At 41.2% G+C, this 23,369-nt stretch overlaps 2 protein-coding genes across 2 annotated transcripts in view; one reads left to right on the forward strand and one right to left on the reverse strand.

The window, feature by feature from the left end:
* Positions 1-23,369, reverse strand: part of LOC122998676 (transcription factor IIIB 90 kDa subunit-like) — a 124,774-nt gene that overhangs the window by 92,216 nt on the left and 9,189 nt on the right. Inside the window, exons 4-6 of the mRNA XM_044375642.1 lie at positions 17,576-17,749; positions 12,664-12,695; positions 7,323-7,395 (exon numbers count right to left, since the gene is read on the reverse strand). Of these exons, the coding sequence (XP_044231577.1) occupies positions 7,323-7,395; positions 12,664-12,695; positions 17,576-17,749 (279 nt within the window). The remainder of the gene's footprint in view (positions 1-7,322; positions 7,396-12,663; positions 12,696-17,575; positions 17,750-23,369) is intronic.
* LOC122998677 (BTB/POZ domain-containing protein 6-B) lies at positions 1,435-5,872 on the forward strand. Its single transcript, XM_044375643.1, has 4 exons — positions 1,435-2,293; positions 3,023-3,113; positions 3,390-3,508; positions 4,212-5,872. The coding sequence occupies exons 1-4, from the start codon at positions 1,884-1,886 to the stop codon at positions 5,242-5,244; spliced, it is 1,653 nt and encodes a 550-aa protein (XP_044231578.1). The 5' UTR covers positions 1,435-1,883; the 3' UTR covers positions 5,245-5,872.

Genomic DNA, 23,369 nt, shown 5'->3' on the forward strand with positions numbered 1-23,369 from the left:
AATATACATAAACAACATCAAACATTTGAGAGAAAAAAACTAAGTAACTCTTTCTAACTTTAGGAACATTTCATCATTTCATGTTTGTTGTAGTTTTTCCTAATCTGAACTGACTGAATCTACAGATAGAGGGTGTCATATGTTGTATATATTGTACATAAGCCCTTGTAAAGAGAAGCCAAACTATGTTTCCCCTTCAAAACTGCAGGTTGACATAGATGTTTATGATGAAAAAAATCATATCAAAATCACATTCATTGTATAATAGAAGGATTTTTGGAGGGAGAAAGACAGATTTGTTGATTTTTGTTGACATTCGTGGGTTGTTTAGCTTTACACAGATCATGTATTCAGATTTCTGTCCAGTCTGTTATTTACAGTGATGGTACAGTAGAGTAAGTGCATTATCCAAGTGAAACTTTTGAAGTATTTGGACATTACACAAGTATTTCAATTTTCTGCTTCTACTCCAACACAATTACTAGTAAAATATTGCACTTTTTACTCCACTACATTTACCTGACAGCTTTGAAAATTAAGATTTTACATATGATTAGTTTATAAAGATAGGATGCATTGCAAGAAATTAGGCTGCACAACATTGTATTCCTATTTGGCTCCACCACAGCCTAATAATGCATAAATAACAACAACAATAATAATGATAATAACTCAGAAAGTAGTCGTTTTGCATGATGAGTTCTTACTTTTGATACTTTTGGTACATTTTAACAGTGGTGGAAAAAGTTTTCAGATCATTTACTTAATTAAAAAGTACCAGTACAGCAAAAATACTCCATTACAAGTAAAAGTCATGCATGAAAAATCATATCTAAGTACACAGGTAGGCATATAAGCAGCAAAATGTACTTTAAGTATTAAACTTGAATATTTTAAGTACATTTTGCTGCTCATGCTTATGTATCTTTACTTAAGGAGGATTTTTCATGCAGGACTTTTGCTTGTAATGGAGTATTTTTTGCTATATTGGTACTTCATTGGTAAATGAAGGATCTGAATACTTCTTCCTAATTTGGGCTCTGCTTTTTGTCTGAGAGATGTTTCCCATCATTACTATCCCGAGTTGAAAGGTCGTATTTTATCAAACTTTATCTACATTTCGTATTAATTTCACCAGCAGCTGTAATCAGCGGGGCGGAGGAGGAGCCGTTGAGACCGTTTGTCGGGTGACGTACTCTGCGGAGTTCTGCCCTCCTGACGTCAGCGCGGTGCGTCAATCTGATTGGTCCGCAGCGAGCCCTGGGCGTCCGAGGAGATCACGACGGAGAAAAAAAAAAAAAAAAAGGCAGAAAAATAGAGCAGACCTTAAAAACTCCCGACAAATGACTATTTACCTCGGATCTGTACGGCCGCAGCGGAACATCGTAGCTGGCTCCGTCTCGGTCGACAGCCGGTTCGGGGGAAAGAGGGAGACATATCTGTGAGGATTAACGCAGAGGCGGGGTGGGAAAAAAATAGGAAGGACTTCAATACCAGCTGCGACTATCCGGATTACCCACTCAGCTGAAAAAGGGAAAACAAGCGACGCTTCGTGGACATTTCTCCGTCCGGAGAGGATGAGGTGACCGCCAGGAAACGGAGGAAAAGTGGTCGAAGTTGGAAACAGGGGAGGAGCGAAACGGACTCCACCACCGGGCCTGGACGGATATTTTGATGTTGTCGTGTAAACTTCGCTGTCGACGCCGTTTTTAAAGCGGCGTTTTAGGAGCCGGATTTCAGGCACACGAAGGTGAATCCTCCGCGGAGCAAACCCCCCCCTCCACCTCCACCTCCACCCTTCCCCGACAGTTGGTTCATCTAAAAGCCCCGATACAGACTCTGTTCACCGGATACTACACGAAGAAGACCGGTTGCTTGTGCCGATGCCAACGGCAGACTGCAGGTTGCTCCATCATGGCCGGATCATGAGGTGTTTGACTTATCTGCTCTTACTTCCAGAAACACTGAAAAAGTCCAAGAAGGTCGGCAAGCTCCCGGGCAGGCTGCCGGTATGTTATGAGATCCTGACTCTGTCCCTGACGAGCAAAAAGAAGCAGCAACAGAAGCAGGAGAAGGAGAAGATGGCTGCGGAGCTGTACCCCGCCGCCAACACCAACAACACCAACCTGGCCAACGGCACTACGGTAGCGGACACCGAGAAGACCAAGGAGGTGCAGGTGAGCCAGGCTAGCAGCAGCAGCGCGGCGACCACCCCGACCACCCAGCAAAACATCAACAACAACAACGTAGACCCACCCAGCTGGCAGTGCAGCCACCCAACACTGAGAGAGAGGTAACCCCGACATACACTGGACCACATTACACACCTCACCCTGCTGTAAAACTGAAGCACAGTTCGCATGTAAGCGCGAAATACTCCTAAAAGTCCGTGCAGGGTTATGCTAGAGAGGATAAACATGACCATGAAGTGCATTAATGTCATTATCGAGTAATGACAGGACATTACAGCTACTATAATTCAGTGTATTAATTTGTCAGCCGTTGGAAAGGGAGATAAAAGCACTATAAAGTGCAAAAAGGTTAGTTAGAATTATTCACAGCTATTATTTTTGAGAAAACTAGTCCTACATCATATATTTACTTAGTTAAATTACTATTATTGAAGTTTACAGAAACAGAAAACTTGGATTTTGAGCAAAATGACCAAGATTCCACCTTCCCAAATGTGAATATTTTCTGCTTTTCTGCTAGCTTAACATGCTAGTAAACTTATTATCTTTTAAGTTTTAGACTATTGACAAAACAAGACATTTGAAAATGTCACTGTGGGCTCTGGGAATTTGTTACAAGGCGTTTTTCATAATTTGCTAACAGCTTATAGGTCAAACCATTAATCTAGAAAATATGAGTAGATTGATTGTTGGTAAAATAATCGTCGGTTGGCAATTCTACTACTGTAGCTCCATCCTAAATAACCCGTGTCTCTGGGCAAAAACAGCGTGGGAGGAATTGATGTTATACAATACTTGAGGCTTATTCGTGAAACCTGCTCTGCTTTTAGGAATGCCTTGATGTTTAACAATGAGCTGATGGCTGATGTCCACTTTATTGTCGGCCCTTTGGGGGGATCGCAGAGGGTTCCAGCACACAAGGTAAATGCATTTTACATATTTCCATTTATGAGAAAATTGATGAAGGCAGGAGTGAAGCTGGGTGAATCAAAACTAAGTAATGTTTTGTTAAATGTAAATATATCTTTAAATGAGTAGAGAAGTTATCACCGCTGCCACTGAAAAGAACTACTGCTGCTCATTTATTGAACTTAAAGAAGAGTGATTGTGGTTGCTTGTGTCTGACGCATCTGCCTGCTCCTCCTTCCCTCCCTCTCTCTCTCTCTCCTTCTCTCTCTCCCTCTCTCCCTCTCTCAGTATGTGCTGGCCGTGGGAAGCTCGGTCTTCTGTGCCATGTTTTATGGCGATCTGGCGGAGGAGGAGTCTGAGATCCATATCCCAGATGTGGAACCTGCTGCTTTTCTAATTCTGCTGAAGTAAGCCACTCACCATCCCCTCACACAGCCAACCAGAAGGAGAGATGACAAGCGCAGTCAGTGTCACTTCAAAGCATATTATTACTCATCCAAAGCTAAGCAGAGGCGAATGCCAAAATGCTGGAAGCGCCAGAGAGCAGCGGCAGAGGCAGCAGCACAGTGCTCTGTAATTGCTGGTTTTCTCAGTACTCTTTGTTCAACTAGAAACGTTTCCCCCCCCTTTTCCTCATCCACGGCCTGACAGTTTTCTTAGAGGGGAATATATGCAGACTAGTAGTTATAAATAACCTGCCTTTGTTGCTCGTTCATTAGCAGTAGCTAAGCCAGCACCGTGGACCGCTGAATGCTGGGCCTTTTGAGAAAAAGGTTAAAACGTGTTAAGTCATCATACAATCCTCTTTGGGAAGAAAAAAAAAAAGCTGATCGTTATTTCCATTTTGCTTTTTTTTTTTCTCGTGGACTCGTGATGCAGTGGAAATAATATTAGCTACAGAAAGAGATGAGCGCTTCTGGGAGTTTTTCAAGGATCTTAAGCGTACATGTTTACAGTTTCTACGGTAGAAATCTGCAACGTTACTAATTGTCCTAATGCCATGTCTCAGTATGTGGCGTCATATTATATAAGCGGTTGATCTGTCTCTGTAGCACAAAGTTAGACGTCTGTAAATATACTGTGATTAAAAGGTTATTTTCCTTCACCCAGGTACATGTATAGCGATGAGATTGACCTGGAGGCAGACACGGTGCTGGCCACCCTGTATGCTGCCAAGAAGTACATTGTCCCTGCACTGGCCAAGGCCTGCGTCAACTTCCTGGAAACGAGCTTGGAGGCCAAGAACGCCTGCGTGCTGCTCTCCCAGAGCCGCTTGTTCGAGGAGCCTGAGCTGACGCAGCGCTGCTGGGAGGTGATTGATGCTCAGGCCGAGCTCGCCCTGTGCTCCGAGGGCTTCTGCGAGATTGACCTGCAGACGCTGGAGATCATCCTGCAGAGGGAGACCCTAAACACTAAGGAGGTGGTGGTGTTTGAGGCGGTTATGAGCTGGGCCACAGCAGAGTGCAAGAGACAAGGTTTGGGGCCCACCACTCGCAACAAAAGAGATGTCTTGGGGAAGGCGCTGTTCTTAGTGCGCATCCCCAGCATGAGCCTGGAGGAGTTTGCAAACGGGGCTGCGCAATCTGATATCCTGACACTGGAGGAGACCCACAATGTGTTCCTGTGGTACACGGCGGCTAAAAAGCCCACACTGGACTTCCCTCTGACCGCGAGGCAGGGCTTGGCGCCTCAGAGGTGCCACCGCTTCCAGTCCTCGGCCTACCGGAGCAATCAGTGGCGCTACCGCGGCCGGTGCGACAGCATTCAATTCGCGGTGGACAAAAGGATCTTTATCGCTGGTCTGGGGCTGTACGGGTCGAGCGGCGGCAAGGCCGAGTACAGCGTCAAAATCGAACTGAAGAGACAAGGGGTGACCCTGGCTCAGAACCTGACAAAGTTTGTGTCAGACGGGTCGAGCAGTACGTTTCCGGTGTGGTTCGAGCACCCTGTTCAGGTGGAGCAGGACGCCTTCTACACAGTCAGCGCTGTGCTGGATGGGAATGAACTGAGCTATTTCGGCCAGGAAGGCATGACGGAGGTGCAGTGTGGGAAGGTGACATTTCAATTCCAGTGCTCCTCTGACAGCACCAACGGGACCGGAGTACAGGGAGGACAGATCCCCGAGCTTGTGTTCTATGCATAAGCTGCTCTGGACTGCTGATGGAAAATTAGGTTTAGCCTCGCCTCCCAGCCTTCAAAGTAATGTAGCATCAAAGACACTTGAGTAATGTCACACTAAATGGCCTGGTTAGTTCTTTGAGAGACTATTTTAAAAAGCAAAAAGGAGCTGTTGTTTTATCTTATTTAATTTAACGTTATTTTTTTTTTTATTTAAATACTTGGTTAACGTTATTTGCTCTGATGCCTGTGTTTAAGGGCTGTGGCTGCTGTAGAAACAACATTAATACAGTGATTTGTGGTTATGTATCAAGCTGAGCTCCACAACTGGAACAAGTAGGGACTGCTTCAAATTGTGTAATTGCAAGTCTATATACGATGTTGTTACTATAGTCCGAGCAGTGACATTACACAAGGAGCAAAACTTTATGTAGTGTTATGATTCTAAATGCAAAAAAAAAAAAAAAAAAAAGTAGAAATCTTGTCAAAAACAGAGTTGTTTTGCACTTCAGAGGATGGCCTCAGAAACGTTGTCTTTTGTAAAATACAATTTAACTGTTAACGGCTTGATGCTGTTAAAGACCAGATGTGTTCTGTACAAGAATGCTTATACACCTGATGGAAAAAAACATAAAGGTTATAATGTGATTGAAGCCACAGACGTCACATCATTATGGTGCTGGGGGGGATGAGGGAATGGGGATCCGAGGGACAGCAGCGCCCTCTGGTTACGCCAGAGTGAACTACACCTTTTGTTCATGAAAACACTTGAGTTATTTGGTGCCATGAATGGATTACTGAAAGCACCTACCGGGCACAGACCCAGGGGTCCGAAGGGTCAAGAGGCCCCTAGTCAAGAACTTCTGTTTCAAGTTAGATTACTTGTTGGAAAGTCACAGCACTTCAGTAAAGAGTAGGGATGACCCACACAAGTTTACTTCATATATGCTGCTTCTATTATACAGCTGCACAGTGCATATTTTAGTAACAATAAGTCAACATTAAAATTAGCAATCTCAATATGTTTGACAGCAGAATGGCTAATATTTTGATTTTGTACAATATTTCTGGAGAGGAGTATCTGTTGTGGCAGGAAGGTTTGGATATGATTCAGACAGCCTTTCTGCATCTCCAGCATTAAGAAAATAGTTTAAATCAACAATAGAACTTCAGAGTTTTTACCTGCAACACACCCTTGATAAAAGATGCAAAATGCCTGTGAATGGAGCGGGTTTATGCTTTGCTTGCAGCATATAATTGAGCCTAAAAAGTGGGTCCAAACTAGATGATTGTGACTTGAGTCCATCCTTCTAGGGATCAGTCTTGCAGGATTCAAGATTGAGGTGAAAGTTATATCTGAAATTCTACTTTTGTAAAACTTTCTTGGGATCTTAGTAGGAAAAGTTGTAAATCCAACACACCCTGTAAAAGATCCAAAAACTTATGATCTTAACAGGTTAATCAAGAAATTTGTGACGAATGGATCCAACCTTTTCTTTCCCAGCTCAGCCTGTCTGCTAGTACAGAATATTGATTCAATACCAGCACTATATGTCGCTATATTTGGCCCTAGAAGATGTGAGTGTTTACTAGGCAGGGAGGGTCCAGCTGCAATATGGGAAATGTAGGATCCAGTGTTTTTGGAGCTTGACCCATACTAGGAACTTAAAAAGTTAGAATATCTCAGACTCTGCTGCTTCGACTTTGACTATTTGTTTTAAAATCTGCCTCAAACTTTACGGTAGTGCGATACTAAATCCCTGGAGGACCCTGCAAGTTATTTGTATAAATGACAAAAATTATCTGGTTCCAGCCTGTCAAGTATGATGCTTCTAACCTTTTTATATCACTGTAAATTGAATTTGGTTTTGGGCTGTTAGTCAGACATTCTTGGAAACAGGCTTCTTCTTCTAAACTTTTTTTTTTCCTGGTGGTTTATTGACTAAATGACTAATCTTGTCATCAAAACAAGAATTATTTTTAGATGGTTTTCTTCATCTACATAAAAAGGCTTCTGTCAAACGGCACATGGCAGCAGCTAATTGACAATTTTAAGGTCTTAATTCAACAAAATGTAGAACAGGGTGAAGACGAGGTCAGTACCTATAGCCGGGGCGTTGATGCACAGTTCTCTGGCCAGGACGAGAAAAGTTCTTCCCAAGATGTAAACGTTCACCTGCGGAGAAGAGCAAATCACAAAAAAAAAAAAAAATGATGTGTAGCAAAGATAAAAATCATGTGTCTGAACCTCACGCTGCCAGTTAAGTCTAATTTTCTAACTGGATCTGGATTTTTTTTTTTTTTTTTACATGATCCTGTATGCTCCTTAAGTGAGTCTGATGCTTCCAGGAGCCATTAAACCCATTCACAGCCACTTATTACAGTAGAGCTCGAGCATCAGTCTGAGATTTAGACTGTTTATGGCGAACAGAAGGGATATGACTGAGGATAATGGCTGTGTTTGAGAGAAAGAGAGACTATTAGGATATGAAATAAGGCTGTCGCGTCGCTGTCAGGTTAAGTGTTGTGGTTACATAATCGACCCAAAAGCTGAACTCTGGTGCCATTTGAAGGGATTTTACCCAAACGTCTCTCGAACTCAAAGCTCAGTCAATTAACTTCTAATCAAGCTATCAGCGTGTGCACTTTCTCTACCTGCAGGTTTTATCTTATCTTTCCCTGAAGTAGCAGGTCTGACCGGTGCACACAAGTTACGGCTCTCCGCGCTGACATTTCTTTTACCGTCGGAATCAGAAAAATATGACATTTTCACTGTTCTCGCTGTGTAGTATCTGTAGAGATTTTGCCTCAGGCTTTTTTTTTTTTTTTTTTTAGGTGACCTGGTAACGTTCCTGTATCTGAGCTGAGGGCATGACTGATCTACACGCTACAATTTTTTATCATCAAAAGGACGACCTTTCACAGACATCTGCACCGGCAATTGTTTCTCCGAAAAACATCAGCACAAAAAAAAAAAAAAAAAAAAAAAGAGAGAGATTTCTGAAAGGAGACAAAGGGTCATTTTGATGATTTGTTCTGAAAGCTTTGAGGGGAAAAAGAGCTTCATTAAAAAAAATGAGCAACAGAAACAACTGATAAATGAGAAATCATGGCCTTATAGTTCATTACTGAAGTTGTTATCCATCCCAAGAACTTCACTAACATGAAAGTAGACGTTTCAGGTTCCTTAACTGATGTATTATTGAAATTTTGACTAACAGGCATGAGGTGCAAACCTGATTACAGCTGAGTATAAAGGAGTTTTTTGAGAATCTTGCAAGTACTGAGAGTTTCCTCCTCTTCAAGTCCATAACTTTGCCAGTTTTAGAGCTGAAACAATCAACCGACCAACCATTTCACTATTTAATCTGTTCTTTCGTCTTATATGATAATAAATAAATTGAATATTATTGGGCTGATTGTCAGATTTAAAAAAAAAAACAAAAAACAAAAGTCATCTGATGATGCCGCTGCAGGGTCTGGGAAATTATGAGGACATTTTTCACAATTAATTAAGTGATTAACTGAGAAAATCATTATCAGATTAAAAGATAATGAAAATCAGTTAGTTGCAGCTCTGGCCAATTTTATAGTATTTTGGCAGGCGAGTTCTGTGTGTGTCTGCTTGAACAAACAAACTGTTGAATGAACAAAATAGGATTTAAAAATGTGTTTATATCCCTCAAAATAAGATATTGAGGGGTTAAGATGTCAACAAACATCTCCAGGTGTTTCCTGTCATCCAAACATACTCCAATCAGAAAGGTACCACTTTTATATCTTTCATCATTATATTGGCACCAGTATTTAGACATTTCAAAACGCTGCCCTGCTCTAAAAAAATAAATACATTTGACAAATATGGAATGAAAACTTTCCATATGTTTCTGAATCTCTGGAACAGGATCTGATGTGAAGTCCCCCCATGTGCAGTTAAACTAGGCTGAGCAGCAGCAAACTAGAAACCTGGTTTGCTGCAGGAAAAGCAGAGCTGTGGGCGGCGGATGAGGGCGAGTGTGTCATCGGGGTTATCACGCTGGCACCTCCCATCACAGATGTTTCATTGTGTTTTTACCCACAACATCTCCAGAAGGTACTGCAATAAATTCTGGCTCCCCACCTCCCCGTAGTTTTGTTTTGTTTTTCTAACCTTTATTCAACCAGATTGTTTCTTGAGATACATAATTCACTAAAACAAGACGTCGCCAAAATGGAAGTTGTTACGTTGTAAAAAAAAAAAACATGTAATTCCTTTCCAATTTACAGCACAGTAAGATCCGACCCGAGAGGCACGAAACAGAAAGCTCGACTGTTTGAAACGATTCATTCTTTAAGAAATATGTTTTTCCAATGTGTTTCCAACTTGAGGTTATCTTGCAAATTATTCTAAACTCAGGGAGACGCTGTAATCTCAGGAATTATGGTGAGTACAACGTTATGACTGATAGAAATGATGACCAACCATAAAAGTAAGAAACAAGCTGCAATGACCCTTTAACTGTGAAACCTTATATGGCTTCATTCATGTAGATATATCCTGTAGGACATATTAAGAACTGCGAGTATTCCATTATTATTGATTTATTACTAAATATTAATAAATATTTTGTTACCAGTTTGTATTAAAGTTTGACTAGTATCTTTACACATTCATGCAGCAAAGAAAAGTTGCCAAATTTGACATAATTTTTCTGAAAACCTTCCCTCTTTGGTATGAGCATGATATTAGGATCATTGTGACTGACAGAGTGTCGGCAGACGAGGTGTTCGTTGGTGAAACCTGAGGAGAATATAATCCTCTTTCCACTGCAGCGCTAAGTGAAACTTTCCGGGTCAAAAAGGTCAACTCCAAACGCTTTACGACCAAAAACACTGTGCGGTTACTCGATACTTTGCGGCTGCGTCTCAACAGGTGGTCGCGGCGATCGAGGCTTCGACGGGAACAGCTTTCAATTAAAAGGATTCCTGAAGGGACTCGTATGACTGAGAGGAACTCAAACAAAATTAGTGAACATCAACAAGTTCTGAAGGCAGAAACCACGGAGCCAAACAGCTGCTGTCAACGGGTCTGCAAGTCTTTAGCTGCAGAGCATGAAATGAAAAGAAGAAGACGGTGAAGGAACCCAGAAGTGTTTGATGCTGCCAGTATAGAATATTTAACTGATCTGGACCTGGTAGCTATCTAACACTGCCTGTTATTTAAGATTAATGAAGTGCCAACATACTCTCTTCTGAATGTATACTGTGCTTTGAGGTTTCAAAACTAGGCTTTTTTTATAAAAACCTATAAAATCCTTTTAAAAAGGGGTTTGGCAGCTCCTTGATGTTAAAGTTAGCCATCAATAGGCCCAGTGTTCATTTTCTTGATTTGAATCCAGCATCAGATCCACTTATTGAATCTGAATTCCTTCAATTTTCTTATCAAATCTATTAAGGTTCAACTTGTGACAATGTTAAGTGACAAATGTTATAAATTACATAGTATTTAAAAAGTTAAACTCAAAGTCTACAGCTGTGCCAAAAGATCTATGAGACTGTCCTTGAGCTAAACGCTAACGTCAGGATGCTAACAGTGACAGTGATGGCCTGATGATGCTGCTAGATTCATACTCTGAGGAGCATGAATCTGTGAACCGAATTTCAGGGAAATTAATCTAATAATTGTCAAGATATTTTACTCAAAGCCACAAACGTGAACCTCATGGTGGTGCTGAAGGAAAAGTAGGACTAACAAATTCAGTATCATCTGAGGACCATGAATGTCTGACCCTAGAGAAGTTTTGCCAGATAGAAAAGATATTTGCTATTCAGTTAAATGAAAATGTGAAATGTTTTGTTTAAAGCTGCAACAATTAGTCGATCGACAGAAAATTTCCAACTATTTATAAAGAAAAAATGCTAAAAATTCTCTGATTCCAGCTTCTCAAATGTGAATATTTTCTGTTTTTCTTTATGATTTATGATTGTAAACTTTGGGTTGTGGACTGTTGGTCAGAATAAAACATTTTAGGTTGATCTTTGGGAAACAGTGATCGATATTTTTCACCATTTTCTGACGTTTTATAGACCAAACGACTAATCGATTAATAGAGGAAATACCCTAATTTTGTTCACTGCTTCTTGGTAATAAAAAACAGAGGAGGTGAGAGATTTGATAAGTGATATAAAGCTTAACGAATCTCAGTATTCCATCATCTTCAAAACATAAGACAATCCACAGTTTGGGGAAATATTTGAGTAAATAATCAGCTACATTTAGAAAAGAAAGGTTCATTCTTGACATTTGAAACAACAGTTTGACCAGAAAGAAATAACTCAGGGTTCAACTAATAGCTTAAAATTGTAACTGTGAAAAAAAGCTATTATATAAAGAAAAAACATTTGATCAACAGCTTTCCTTCCTCGGCTTGCTTGTGACCTGAGGAGACCCCTGACAGACTGAAACTGTCTAAATATGTTCCTCATTATTTACTTTCCATTGCACCTGTTTAAGACGTTCATGCATGTGTGCAGAGATATGCATCACAAATAAAAGAGGATCCATAAAAACTGGAAACCTCATTAAAAAAAAACAAAAAAAAAAAACAGAGCCTGATAACACAGAAAACAGCTGATATTTACGTTCAGTATTGATTTAGCCCTGATCAATACCCCTACTCTACTTCAGCAGCTTTGTGAGAACAGATTGAGACTGACAAAGCCTCGTCATTCATCCGAACAATGCAAAGCAGAACAAGTGGTTTGGGTGTGGATCCATAAAAAAAGTGATTGGTGGAGCTACACCGCCCTGCAGCAGCAGCAGCAGCAGCAGCCTTAAATGCTGGACATTGATAACCCCACCCACCCAAAATCCACTCTAAATCCACTCCCAGCCTCCACATGTCAGGGTGTGGATGATGGGGGGTGGGGCGGCCGGCTCCTTCAGGACAGCTGGGTGCATAAAAATAAAAGCCCCTGACCAGCTGTGCCTCTGAGAAATGTCCCACCACCTCCAACTCCCTCCTCCTCCTCCTCCTCCTCCTCCTCCTCCTCCTCCAGCACCACCACACCCCTGACTCACTCTGAATCGGCTGCCATTAAACATGCAGACAAATGGAGGGGTTTCTAAATTTATACACACACACATACACGAGACTCAGGTTTAATTACATGGGTGAAAGTCTGAATGCAAGATGACTGCAGGACCAAGTGGTTGGAGCAGAGATGCATTATGGGAGTCGCTGTAAGAGGTAAAGAGGATTTAAGTGGCTGCTATAAACGGGGCGGGCATTAAGACACATTAAAGTTAAAAGAAAAAGTTTTCGTAAGTCCTAAATGCTTTTATAGCCTCATTTAACTGATTTCATGAATTAAATCAATTATTCAGGTTAAAAACAGCAACATTTGTGTGTGTGTGTGTGTGTGTGTGTGTGTGTGTGTGTGTGTGTGTAGATCTGACACTTACCTGCAGGAGATCACTGAGATCCAGCAGCATGTCTGAGAAAAAACTGGTTAAGGCAACTAAAACAAAAGATTTATAGTCATAAATACTTTGTCGTGATTTTCTTTTTGCCCAGTTAAGGAGCCAAATGGAAGGAAATTATCTCAAAGGACAGAAGAATGAGAGACAGAAAGGTTTGATAAAACATGTTAATTCAGTTTTCTGTATTGTGACTGACAGCTTTCTTGACAGAGAACATTAAACAAATCAAACAAACAATGGAAATATTTAGTTAAACCTGCATTAAAACTGATTTTTTGGTCACGTGAGGGGTGTGAAAACATATCATCACCTTTTTAAAGTTGATATGTTGAACTTGTTAGCAAACAGTTGCTTATTTACACATCCAGCAGTTGTGTTTCTGTCCACCTGGTGAATCTAAGTCCAATATTCACTCTCTTTAAGCTTCTGTTTTTGCTCTCTAACAACTCCTGAGGGAAATATCTGGCTCTTTAGCTGCTAAATGCTCCACCATGTTCACCAGCTAGTCTACAGCTAACTGTGTCTGTTTGCTGTTTGGTGCTGAGTAGGTAGTGTACAGTGAGTTTTTTAGAGCTTTTTCTCTGAAAATGATGCTATGAGAGCGCTGAGAGTGAACCAGAACAGTAAAGTTGCAGCCGGACAGATAAACAATGAGCTGAAACTCACTATAAAGCTCCGTAAAGCCGAGAGGAGCTGCAGAGTCGCTGTTAATCCTCTGTAGGTTCATCACTACGATCCACAACCGACACACAACACACTGACAGCTCAGACATATCGATTATAACCACTTTAACTGAAAAACTAACAAAACTAAGTATACTTTATGGTGCATTACATACCAGTGTTGTACTAGTTAAAATGACAAATTGACCTCCCTGATTCAATAAATCAGAACATGAGCAACAGTTAATGTCACAGTAACATATGTGGATCCTTGTGTTTAATGACTGAATGAGCCTACCAGACGCAGGCCCGACGCCAGAGTGAAGTGATTTCACGTTGGAAAGTCACAAGGCTCAGTCTAACGTAGGAACATTCAGATCTTTATTTTGCTCCTGATGCTTCATATGAAAAAGGTATCAGAGCCTGATCTAATGTTTATTTGTTATTTCTATTTAATATTTGTTATTTTTTCCCCTCCCACTATAACACAGCAGCACAGTGTGTGCTTAGCTCACGGTACATTAAATTAGAAAAGCCATTTGAATGTCCTATGCAGCTGCATCATCCTTTAATATTTTTTACTATATTCTGTGTGCTACGCGATGCTATGCTAATATGTATGATACAGGTGGAAGCATTTATACAGCCTGTCTTCATCTCCAGCTTGAACTAAATAGTTTAGGGTCTGTTTCCAACCGACAGCAGAACTTTAGAGTTGAGATAATCTGCAAAATACCACTGAAAATAGACGCAAAACAACTGCCAGCACCTGGCAGGATGAGACGCTCTGCCAGGGGCCCCCATTGTTTCATAATGTGTGCGTGGTTAGCAGTGTCTGAATCCATGTCGTCCTTCAACTTCTCACAATAGTTTTAACATTAAAAAAAAAAAAAACACATAAAAACAATTCAAAACAAATGTGTTTTATGTGAATTTATGACGTTACACCTGCGCGGCGGACAATCAAGTAAAACAAGATGAACACGTTAAGCTCCGGCAGCTGTGGGAGTAAATCTAACGTGACACTGAACCGTCACCTCTGACCAGACGACGACTCTAAATATACTGACGGACCGGCCGCCGCCCCCGCCGCCGTGACCTCACAAAAAACACGCACACACGTCTGCCGCCACATCAGCCTGTGGACATCCCATCCTCCCGGAGACCAGCCTGCATGGACACGCTGGTCTCCATGGCGACAGGGTCTCCGTGGCGACAGGTGCACCTGTCTCCAGGCTGCCAGGCTGGATTAGTGGAGTTCAGCTGAAAAAAAAAAAAAAAAAAAGGCCACACAATGGAATTAGCAGCAGCGCAGATGAAATGGAAAAGATAATCCCCGCACGCGCCGTCTGGAGATTACAGATGACTCCCTTAATCAGGAAAATAAACGACAGCGGGTCCTTCGACACATCTGGGTCCCGCCGAGGAAATAAAACACCTTGTTTGGTTCGACGAGAGGCGGACGGGAAGGCGGGGAGAACAGAGAAGTGGATATTTAAACCGATTTTCATGCTGAAAAAGTATCTGAATCTGTCACAATCAACTCTTTTTGTTTTGATTTAAAGGTTTTAGAGTTGAAACAATTAGTCGATTAATTCATTTGTTGCAAACTTTTATATTAATCGGGAACTATTTTCATATGGATTAATCATTGAGAGATGAAAAATGTGAATATTTTCTGGTTTCTTTTGTCCTCTATGACATTAAATTGAATATCTTTAGGTTGTGGACTGTTGTTTGTGACATTTGAGGAAGTCACTTTGGTCTTTGGTCTATAAAATCACAGACAATGGTGAAAAATGTTGATCACCGTTAGTGGGGGAAAATAATCATTAGTCATTTTAAGTGACACATGGATATGTACACAGTAGTTCTGAATGGATTTCCCATCTCTAAACTAGAGAGGAAGGGGAAAACGAAGGCAGGAAGGAAGACAAGAAGATAAACAGAGAGAGAGAGAGAGAGAGAAAGAGACTAAGACCATCTGTCTGCAGCCTGAACATCAGCATGAAATCCGGACATCTCTGCGGTGCAGTTAGTCCTCATTAAATTAAAACTCCAGATTAGACGCTTGTTTCCATTTCATTCTGCTCTCCTTCTCCTTTGTCCTGACTCTCCCCTGCGACAACATTACAGACTCACCCAGCTGTGGAAAAGGAAGTGAGCTATTTTTAACCCCCGCAAGCCTCGCTCACTCCCCACAAACACGCACCAAAACAGACAGACTCATACTGACAAACACGCACACGCACAGTCACACAAAAGCCCAGTAAACAATGCAGCAGGAAAGGTATTACGCTCTCCTCACCCCTCTTTCATTAGGTAAACCTATCCCTGCTGCCCTGCGCTGCTCTTACGTAACACAATCATCCTCGGAGGTGAAGCGAGTCAGGAGTAAACCGACAAACGGCACGCTGAGCACAAAAACCAACCAGAGCCGCCCTGCTTATGAAAAAAAGATGAACCTAAAAGTCCCATTACCCCGACGATGACATCACTCTCGACTTCAATAGCTGCGGATTATGAAACATTAAGAAAGGCAGTGACGGGAGGCCTGCTTCACATCAAAAGTAACCTGAACGCTTTGATGTGTCATCCTCCATCAGCTTAAGATACAGATATGCAAATTTAAACAACTTTGTCTCAACTAAACAGTGAACTTTTGCTCGGGTGCTGAGCGTGCGATTAAAACAAAACAAAAAAAAAAAAAAAAAAAAAAAAAAGGGTTTCCTCGTGCCAGCAGGAAAATGTTCTGTTCCAATTATGGAAGATAATTAGACAGATATGCACAGTCGACATGCTGGGCGGTGGCTGACTTGTTAACTGTACTACTAGGTGCTTTAGGTGTTTAACTTTAGAGTGTGGTTGGATTTTATGAGCGTCAACACCTGCCCGAGTGTCCCGAGCTGTTTTTTTTTTGCTTTGGTTTTCACTCTCTGTAATCACAGGCTTTTGGTGGAGTCTCTATATGTATTAGCTGGCAAGTCAAACGTTGTTATTTTCAGGATAAGTCAGACCAGTGGTTCCCTACTGGTCTAACCTCAGGGTCCAGAGTTTCCATCTCATCCTTCCCCTTCACAGAATGAAAAACTGAAATAACTGAAGGCTTAAATCTCAGCAACATAAGCAGCAGCGCAGCAAGAGAGAGAGAGAGAGAGAGAGAGAGAGAGAGAGAGAGAGAGAGAGAGAGAGAGAGAGAGAGAGAGAGAGAGAGAGAGAGAGAGAGAGAGAGAGAGAGAGAGAGAGAGAGAGAGAGAGAGAGAGAGAGAGAGAGAGAGAGAGAGAGAGAGAGAGAGAGAGAGAGAGAGAGAGAGAGAGAGAGAGAGAGAGAGAGAGAGAGAGAGAGAGAGAGAGAGAGAGAGAGAGCGAGACATCAGGGCTTCAAGCCAACACATGAACATTAGAGGCATTGCAACAGCAGTAACGACTAATTCAGTCTCATTCAAAACTATTTTTACGATGGAACATGTAAACAGGCCTCATACAAACAAGACAATACAACAGCTGCAGCTGAAAATGATAAAGAGAAGGAAAGTTGCTTCAAGTCAGGCCAAAACTTCACCACATAAACTTTTTTTTTGTGTGTGTGTGTTCGATGTCAGTAAAACTAAGCTGAATATATTCTGTGTGTCTTTGTTCATTCAGTTGTGGAGCAAACGTCTTATCCGTCTCTAGAAAGGCCGCTACAGTCAGCAGATGTGCACGGTGAGGCTCACATGACCCACAAAGCCAACATCGATAGGTTATTTATATTGTAACAAGACAAATATCAGTGTATGAATGGATGGAGGAGAGTTTCAGTGTATATTTGCTTACAGTTTGGGGGAACGTGCACCATGAAAAGTCACACTGCATTTTCTATTAGCGCCTCCTGTTTGCACTGTAACCATGGAAACAGACAGAATCAGCACCTACCAGAAGTAATAACTTTCTGTAATGTAGGAACTGTAGATTGCTTTAGGGCAAAATTTGAAGTTATAAACAGCATATTTACATCATTTCTAAATGGATTTATAGACAATATCATCAGATGTAAGACATAACTCAATTTAATAGTGAAAAACAGAAAATCAATAAAGGTTTTCTGTGCAGTTAATAAATAAACATGAGTTGTTGAAATTCAATATTTCTGACTAAAAGGCATTTATATTCATCATTAAGGCCTAAAAGACATTCATGCATAAAGCATTTTTCACCTTTATAAAAGAAAGAAAATGAACATTAAGGATACGCGGCGTTCCCTCGGTGCGGCAGACCAGGTAGAGACAGGCGGCGATGACGTGGGAGGCCTTGCGGCCGCGGGTCAGCTGTTTGCCGAGCGCCATCCTGTAGAAGTTGAAGGCGGTGTCCAGACAGTGTTGGTTCATCTGCAGCTGGTGACCGAGAGTGTTGATGTTCTGTTTCGCTGCAGACACACAAACACAAACACAAACACGTCAGTCCACGTGAACGCTGCGACCGTTTTCTCTAGTAGTACAAATATTCAGCGTCTCATCTGTTTGTCATTATTTTCATGGTTATTTGTCATGGGACAAACTCATCATCATCATCATCATCAGTAACAGTAATCATAGTAGTTTTACTGGTACTAGAAGGAGTAGTAGCAGTAGTGTAGTAGTAGCAGATGCAGTAGCCTATAGTATTTGCAGTAGTAGATTAGTTTTTGTAGTAGCAGCAGTAGTAGATTAGTAGCAGCAGTAGTAGTATTAGTAGTAGTAGTAGTAATAGTAGCCATAGTAATAGTATTGGTAGCAGCAGTAGCAGCCATAGTAATAGTTGCAGTAGTATTAGTAGTAGCAATAGCAGATTAGTGATAACAGTGGCAGTATTAGTAGTAGTAGTAATAGTAATAATAGTAGTAGCCATTGTAATAGTATTAGTAGCAGCAGTATTAGTATTAGCAGTAGCACTATCAGTAGTAGCAGTAGCACTATCAGTAGTAGCAGTAGCAGTATCAGTAGTAGCAGTACATCCTCAGGGAAGTCGTTGCAGGAATTTAAGGCGCCATGGTAACCTAATCTGACACAATGACCATATCAAAAGACGTAAACATGGTATAAATCTGTCCTTGGAACAAGGCCGAGAACACACACACACACACACACACCCACCCACACATACGCATGTCATTACACAAGCACACAAACATTACAGTATGCAAACACACCTCTGCAAGCAAGTCAGGACAAATACGCCCTGAGACGAGCACGAGGCTTTCATTATACACACGTGCAAATATGCATGTGCACAAACACAAGCCCACATAATTATGTCGTTACACGCAAACACACACACACACAAAAAAAAAAAAAGCACACATTCCTAATCTGTAGGCACACACACACACACACAAACACAAAAACTAGCAGCAGGTGAAGATTCAAGAAAAAGAAGAGTCTATAATCGAGTTCATGACCTCGGATGAGCTCATGTTAAAATTATCTTCACACACACAAGCAGATGTGTGTGACCCACTGAGAAGAGTGTGATGTCTGGGAATGTGAGAGACTCTGAGCTCATCGTGTCTCGTCGTTGTGTTCAGTTTGAATCCCTTTCAGATCTGAAACTGGCAGATTCCAACATCAGTATGACGCACATACACACACACAAATACACTCTTCATCATCATAAATCATGTCTGGATCTCTGTTTTCAGGCTTGAATCCGTCTCATTATTCCAGTAGAACTTCATCAACCAGAGTTTTGGTGATAATTATGTCCATACAGCTACTGCTTTGATCCTCTGCAGTCAAAAATAATGTCAACATGTTTTTAAATGTATTGTTAATAGCTTTGTATTATTAGAATGAAAAAAAAGGTCTTAAAAATATCAGAAATGCGCCTTTTTTTCCTCAGCCGGCTGGGCGGCGTGTCGGTGTCTGTGTTTGATTGACAGCAGGCTACCGGTCATCGGACAAACAGTGTGTTACTAGCAGGGATTTTGAAGAGCAACAACCAAAACGACATCTAAGAGGTCCGTAGTGACATCAGCAGGTATGTTTACATGCTGTTTAATGTGCTGCAGCTGAGCAGCTAATTATATCTATCTGGCCTCCTAATTGACGTCAGCAGTGCACTTTTCCACGGTGAGTATTTGTTTGGCGTCTCATTCAACAAACTAAGCCGCAGGGCGAGACGTGTGTTCATGTTTGCATGTTAGATAAGAAGGAGGAGGAGCTCTCTCGTGTTGAGTAGCAGGATGCAATCAGGCTCAGTGTGACCGACTGCCCTGCCCATGATATAACAACACAATATCACTTTATGAAAAGATTTGATTTGCTTTATGGAAATAAAGGCTCCAGCTATGTAAGTGGATAATGGAACAGTACAGTGCAGATATGTCTGCTGTAGTAGACAAAAAAAAAAAAGTAATTTAATTTTAGTTGAATAGTTTATTGTGTTGATCGCTTGGAAAAAAAAGGAAACTCAGCATGCAGCAGCCATTGGAAACATGACATGCAGCACATAAATATATATAATATTTACAAATAACCATTACCCAAAAAGCAAAAACCATCAAAAAAAACAATTTCTCGTAGAAATGCGATAGTGCGGGTTACAAAAAGAACATTTTGCGTCTGTTTCTTTGGTTGGAGCATTTATTTTTGAAGCAGCTACTGCGAACAAGAAAAAGTTCATTTCTTTCTACCCTAATTTCTAACAAGTTTGTGTCACGGATAAGTAGGGCAGAGACTCGGCGCTGCAGCTGTAATTAGGACTCTTCTTCCCTTGGTTGAAAAAAAAAAAAAAAAAAAAAAGTTTCTGCCCTTTACTTGACTGATTCACGTAAAGGGCGTCAAAATAAATAAACACCACATAACATTCACATGGACAAAAACTGGGACACCTTGAAGCAGAAAGGCATTTACACGGTGTGCAATGATCCAGGGAGATATTTATACTAGTGGCACCTACATACACCTGGATTAAAAAAAAAAAAAAAAAAACCAGGTATGCAAGTGACCCCTGTTTCCATCCAGGGGGGTCAGTGTGGACATTGTGGAGAAGTACCTGGGAGTGTACGCTGACAATAAGCTGGACTGGGCTACTGAAGCCCTCTACAAGAAGGACCAGAGCCGTCTCTACTTTCTGAGGAGGCTGAGGTCCTTCAACATCTGCCAGACAATGCTGAGGATGAGTCTGTGCTCTCCTGTTTGCTGGGGCAACAGGTTAAGGGGAGCAGACGCCAACAGACTCAACAAACTGATCCTCAAGGCCAGTGACGCTGGGTGGGGGTGGAGCTGGACTCTCTGGCAGCGGTGTCAGAGAGGAGGATGTTGTCTGTTACGTGTCATCTTGGACAATATCTCCCACTCACTATATGACATGCTGGTCAAACACAGGAGAACATTCAGTGCGAGACTCGTTCCACCGAGACGCACCACTGGAAGTCCTTCCTGCCTGTGACCATCAACCTTTTCAACTCCTCCTTCAGAGTGTCAGACACTGAGTCAACAGACTGGCCCCCTTTACCCCTGTCAAACAGCTGTGACCCTATATTTCAATGTGCAATACTGACTTAACAGTACAATAATTCTGTGCAATACTCTGGTATGCTCTGGCATTAATACTGTGTTGTGTTTACTGCATCAGAAAAGGAATAAATCTTTGGTTCATCAGCATGACGTCGCCTCTCTGTTGTCTCTTATCAGCTCTGTGAGAGGCACAAACTGAGGCTACAGAGTTGTGATATTCCTTTTCTGTTAAACTAATGTACTGATAATAAACCTTGTACTTTATCTGACTATTTCCTGCTCTTTAAAATATTTTTTTCTTTCTTCTTCAGTTACAGATTTAATATATCAGATTATTTCCTTCTGATATATTGTGTATCGCAGAATCGCCTTTCCTTTTCCTCATCTTGGGCTCTAAGAAACTGTTATGTACATCTTTAACTATTTTTCAGCAATTTATAGATCAAATAATAATCAGTTAAAATATGAAAATAAATTGAGGCCTGATTGTGATATTTAAAGCATCAGAGTATATGTTTTAACAGTCAATCAGGGAAACTCTGCTGCTTTTTGTCCAGAGCAGATTAAACTATTTGTTTAGCTCAGCAACAGCACTTCTAAAAGTTGTATTCCTGTATATAAAGAGCAGGGAGAAGAAAACATTAAAGCTTTATCATATTACAATATCCAGACATATCTGCTCTGGATAGCTGCTCTCTCACTGCAGTATCAATACGCCAATTTATCTTCCGGCTGAACTTTTACATTTGCAGGAATCACGCACACGTTTTTTTTTGTTAGGTTTTTTTTGCTGCAGCTCCACTTTGTGATTCAGACGAGTGTGTTTTCACACATAAATCTTGCTCGGGGCAGCTTTAAAAGCCACATTTAAATTCCAGTCATGACGCCTACACTGCAGCGCGCTGTGGACCGATACATGAGGGGCCGCCCGGTGATACATTACTGCCCAGCACAGATACACAAATACAGGAGGAGGTGGGGTTTGTGCTCCCAGACATGAATCAGTCGGTGGCCAGACAGAGGAGGCGCAGACGGCCGCTGGGGAAAGTTTCTGGGAGGACAAAAATAAGAAGAAGAAGAAGAAGAGTTGTTCCTCTCTCAGAGATGCCTGCAGACTCAGACTCACAGACGGCCATAAATCTCCCTACAGACTTAACACACACAAGGAAGCTACTCACACACTGCCACACAGTTTAAAAACACACAGAAAACAAAACTGAGCTTCCAAACACACAAAAACACACAGTTTAACACACTTTTTACACACACACACACACGCATGACACAGTTATAACCCTTATTTATACACTAACACAGCATCCAGGTTTACAACCCAATATAGCACAGATTGTAACCAAATTTATAGAAATATCAAAAGAAAATGAGAATTAATTCCATCCACTGGCGTTATGTGAATATTAAGAATTGGTGCATCAACAGTTGGTGGCGCCAATTTTCCAGTCGATGCCATTAAACCATCACAGAAGAAGAAGACGACGGCTGTCAAACCCCGAACAGTCAAAAATAATAATAATGTCGTGATGAAAATATGACATTTCTGTTTGTTTCATGTATTCATTTGATCTGATGTTTTCATCTCTTCTGTGGATGTTTCAGTCACATGATTCATGTACATCATGAGTTATTCACGTTCAGTCTGTTTACTCTTTTGGTTTTTAAAATCGACACAAACGTTTCCATCTAAGCTGAGCATAAAAACTTTTTTGCAATATTTTCCAATTTTCGTTGATTTTCCACCGTTGTGCCGTTTTACACGTAAATTGAAAATGTGAATAATAAAAACAGATGGATGGAAACCGACCAAGTGACTTCCAGCCAGGGGGGAACTTTACCTCTGGGGCTACAGATTACAATTTACATCCACACTGTTGGATTTAGTAGAGAAATAAACACATAAACACGATAACAAATTTTGCCCATCTCTTGTGTGTTAATGGGGTGGACAAAATATTAGGAACACTTTTCGATACAATGCACTGCAGTACACCACCATTACCTATGATGATGTCAACAAAATATGAAAATGTGTAAGCTTCATGAGAGTAGAATTTATGGCAGAACTGTTGGATTGCATTTGTGTTCCTAATAAAGTGCTCAGTGAGTCTACGTAGTACTGAGGAAAAAAAAAAACATGCCTAAAGATCAACAATCCCAGAATCACTAGACTTACATGAAAAAATGTAGCAAAAATGTGTGGTTTTATAAAGATTAATAGTGTTAAAAACAGAGTTTACCGTCATCAAGTTGTAATTAAACACATGAGGAACATGATGGGTGATGTTGATGAAGGTGCACTAATAAAGCTTTTCAGATTCAGGAAAAAAAATATGTTGGGAACCACACACACACACACACACACACACACACACACAGAATATACCAGAAGTATTCCCCAAACCTGATCCTTGTATTTTTTCCTCTCTCACACACGCTGTGTCTAAACTAATCCCCTATCCACACTGTGACACACACACTCACACGCATTACTCAGCGTCTGCTGCCGTCTGACAGCTCTGTGACTCTGCGGCT

Source organism: Thunnus albacares, chromosome 15 (assembly GCF_914725855.1).
Source record: "Thunnus albacares chromosome 15, fThuAlb1.1, whole genome shotgun sequence".
NCBI lineage: Eukaryota > Metazoa > Chordata > Actinopteri > Scombriformes > Scombridae > Thunnus > Thunnus albacares.

Bases quoted from the DNA above. Each gene is read 5' to 3' on its own strand.
- LOC122998677 (XM_044375643.1), top strand. From the start codon at position 1,884: ATGCCAACGGCAGACTGCAGGTTGCTCCATCATGGCCGGATCATGAGG. The intron at 2,294-3,022 runs GTAACCCCGACA...CTCTGCTTTTAG, and splicing joins CACCCAACACTGAGAGAGAG to GAATGCCTTGATGTTTAACA. The intron at 3,114-3,389 runs GTAAATGCATTT...TCCCTCTCTCAG, and splicing joins AGAGGGTTCCAGCACACAAG to TATGTGCTGGCCGTGGGAAG.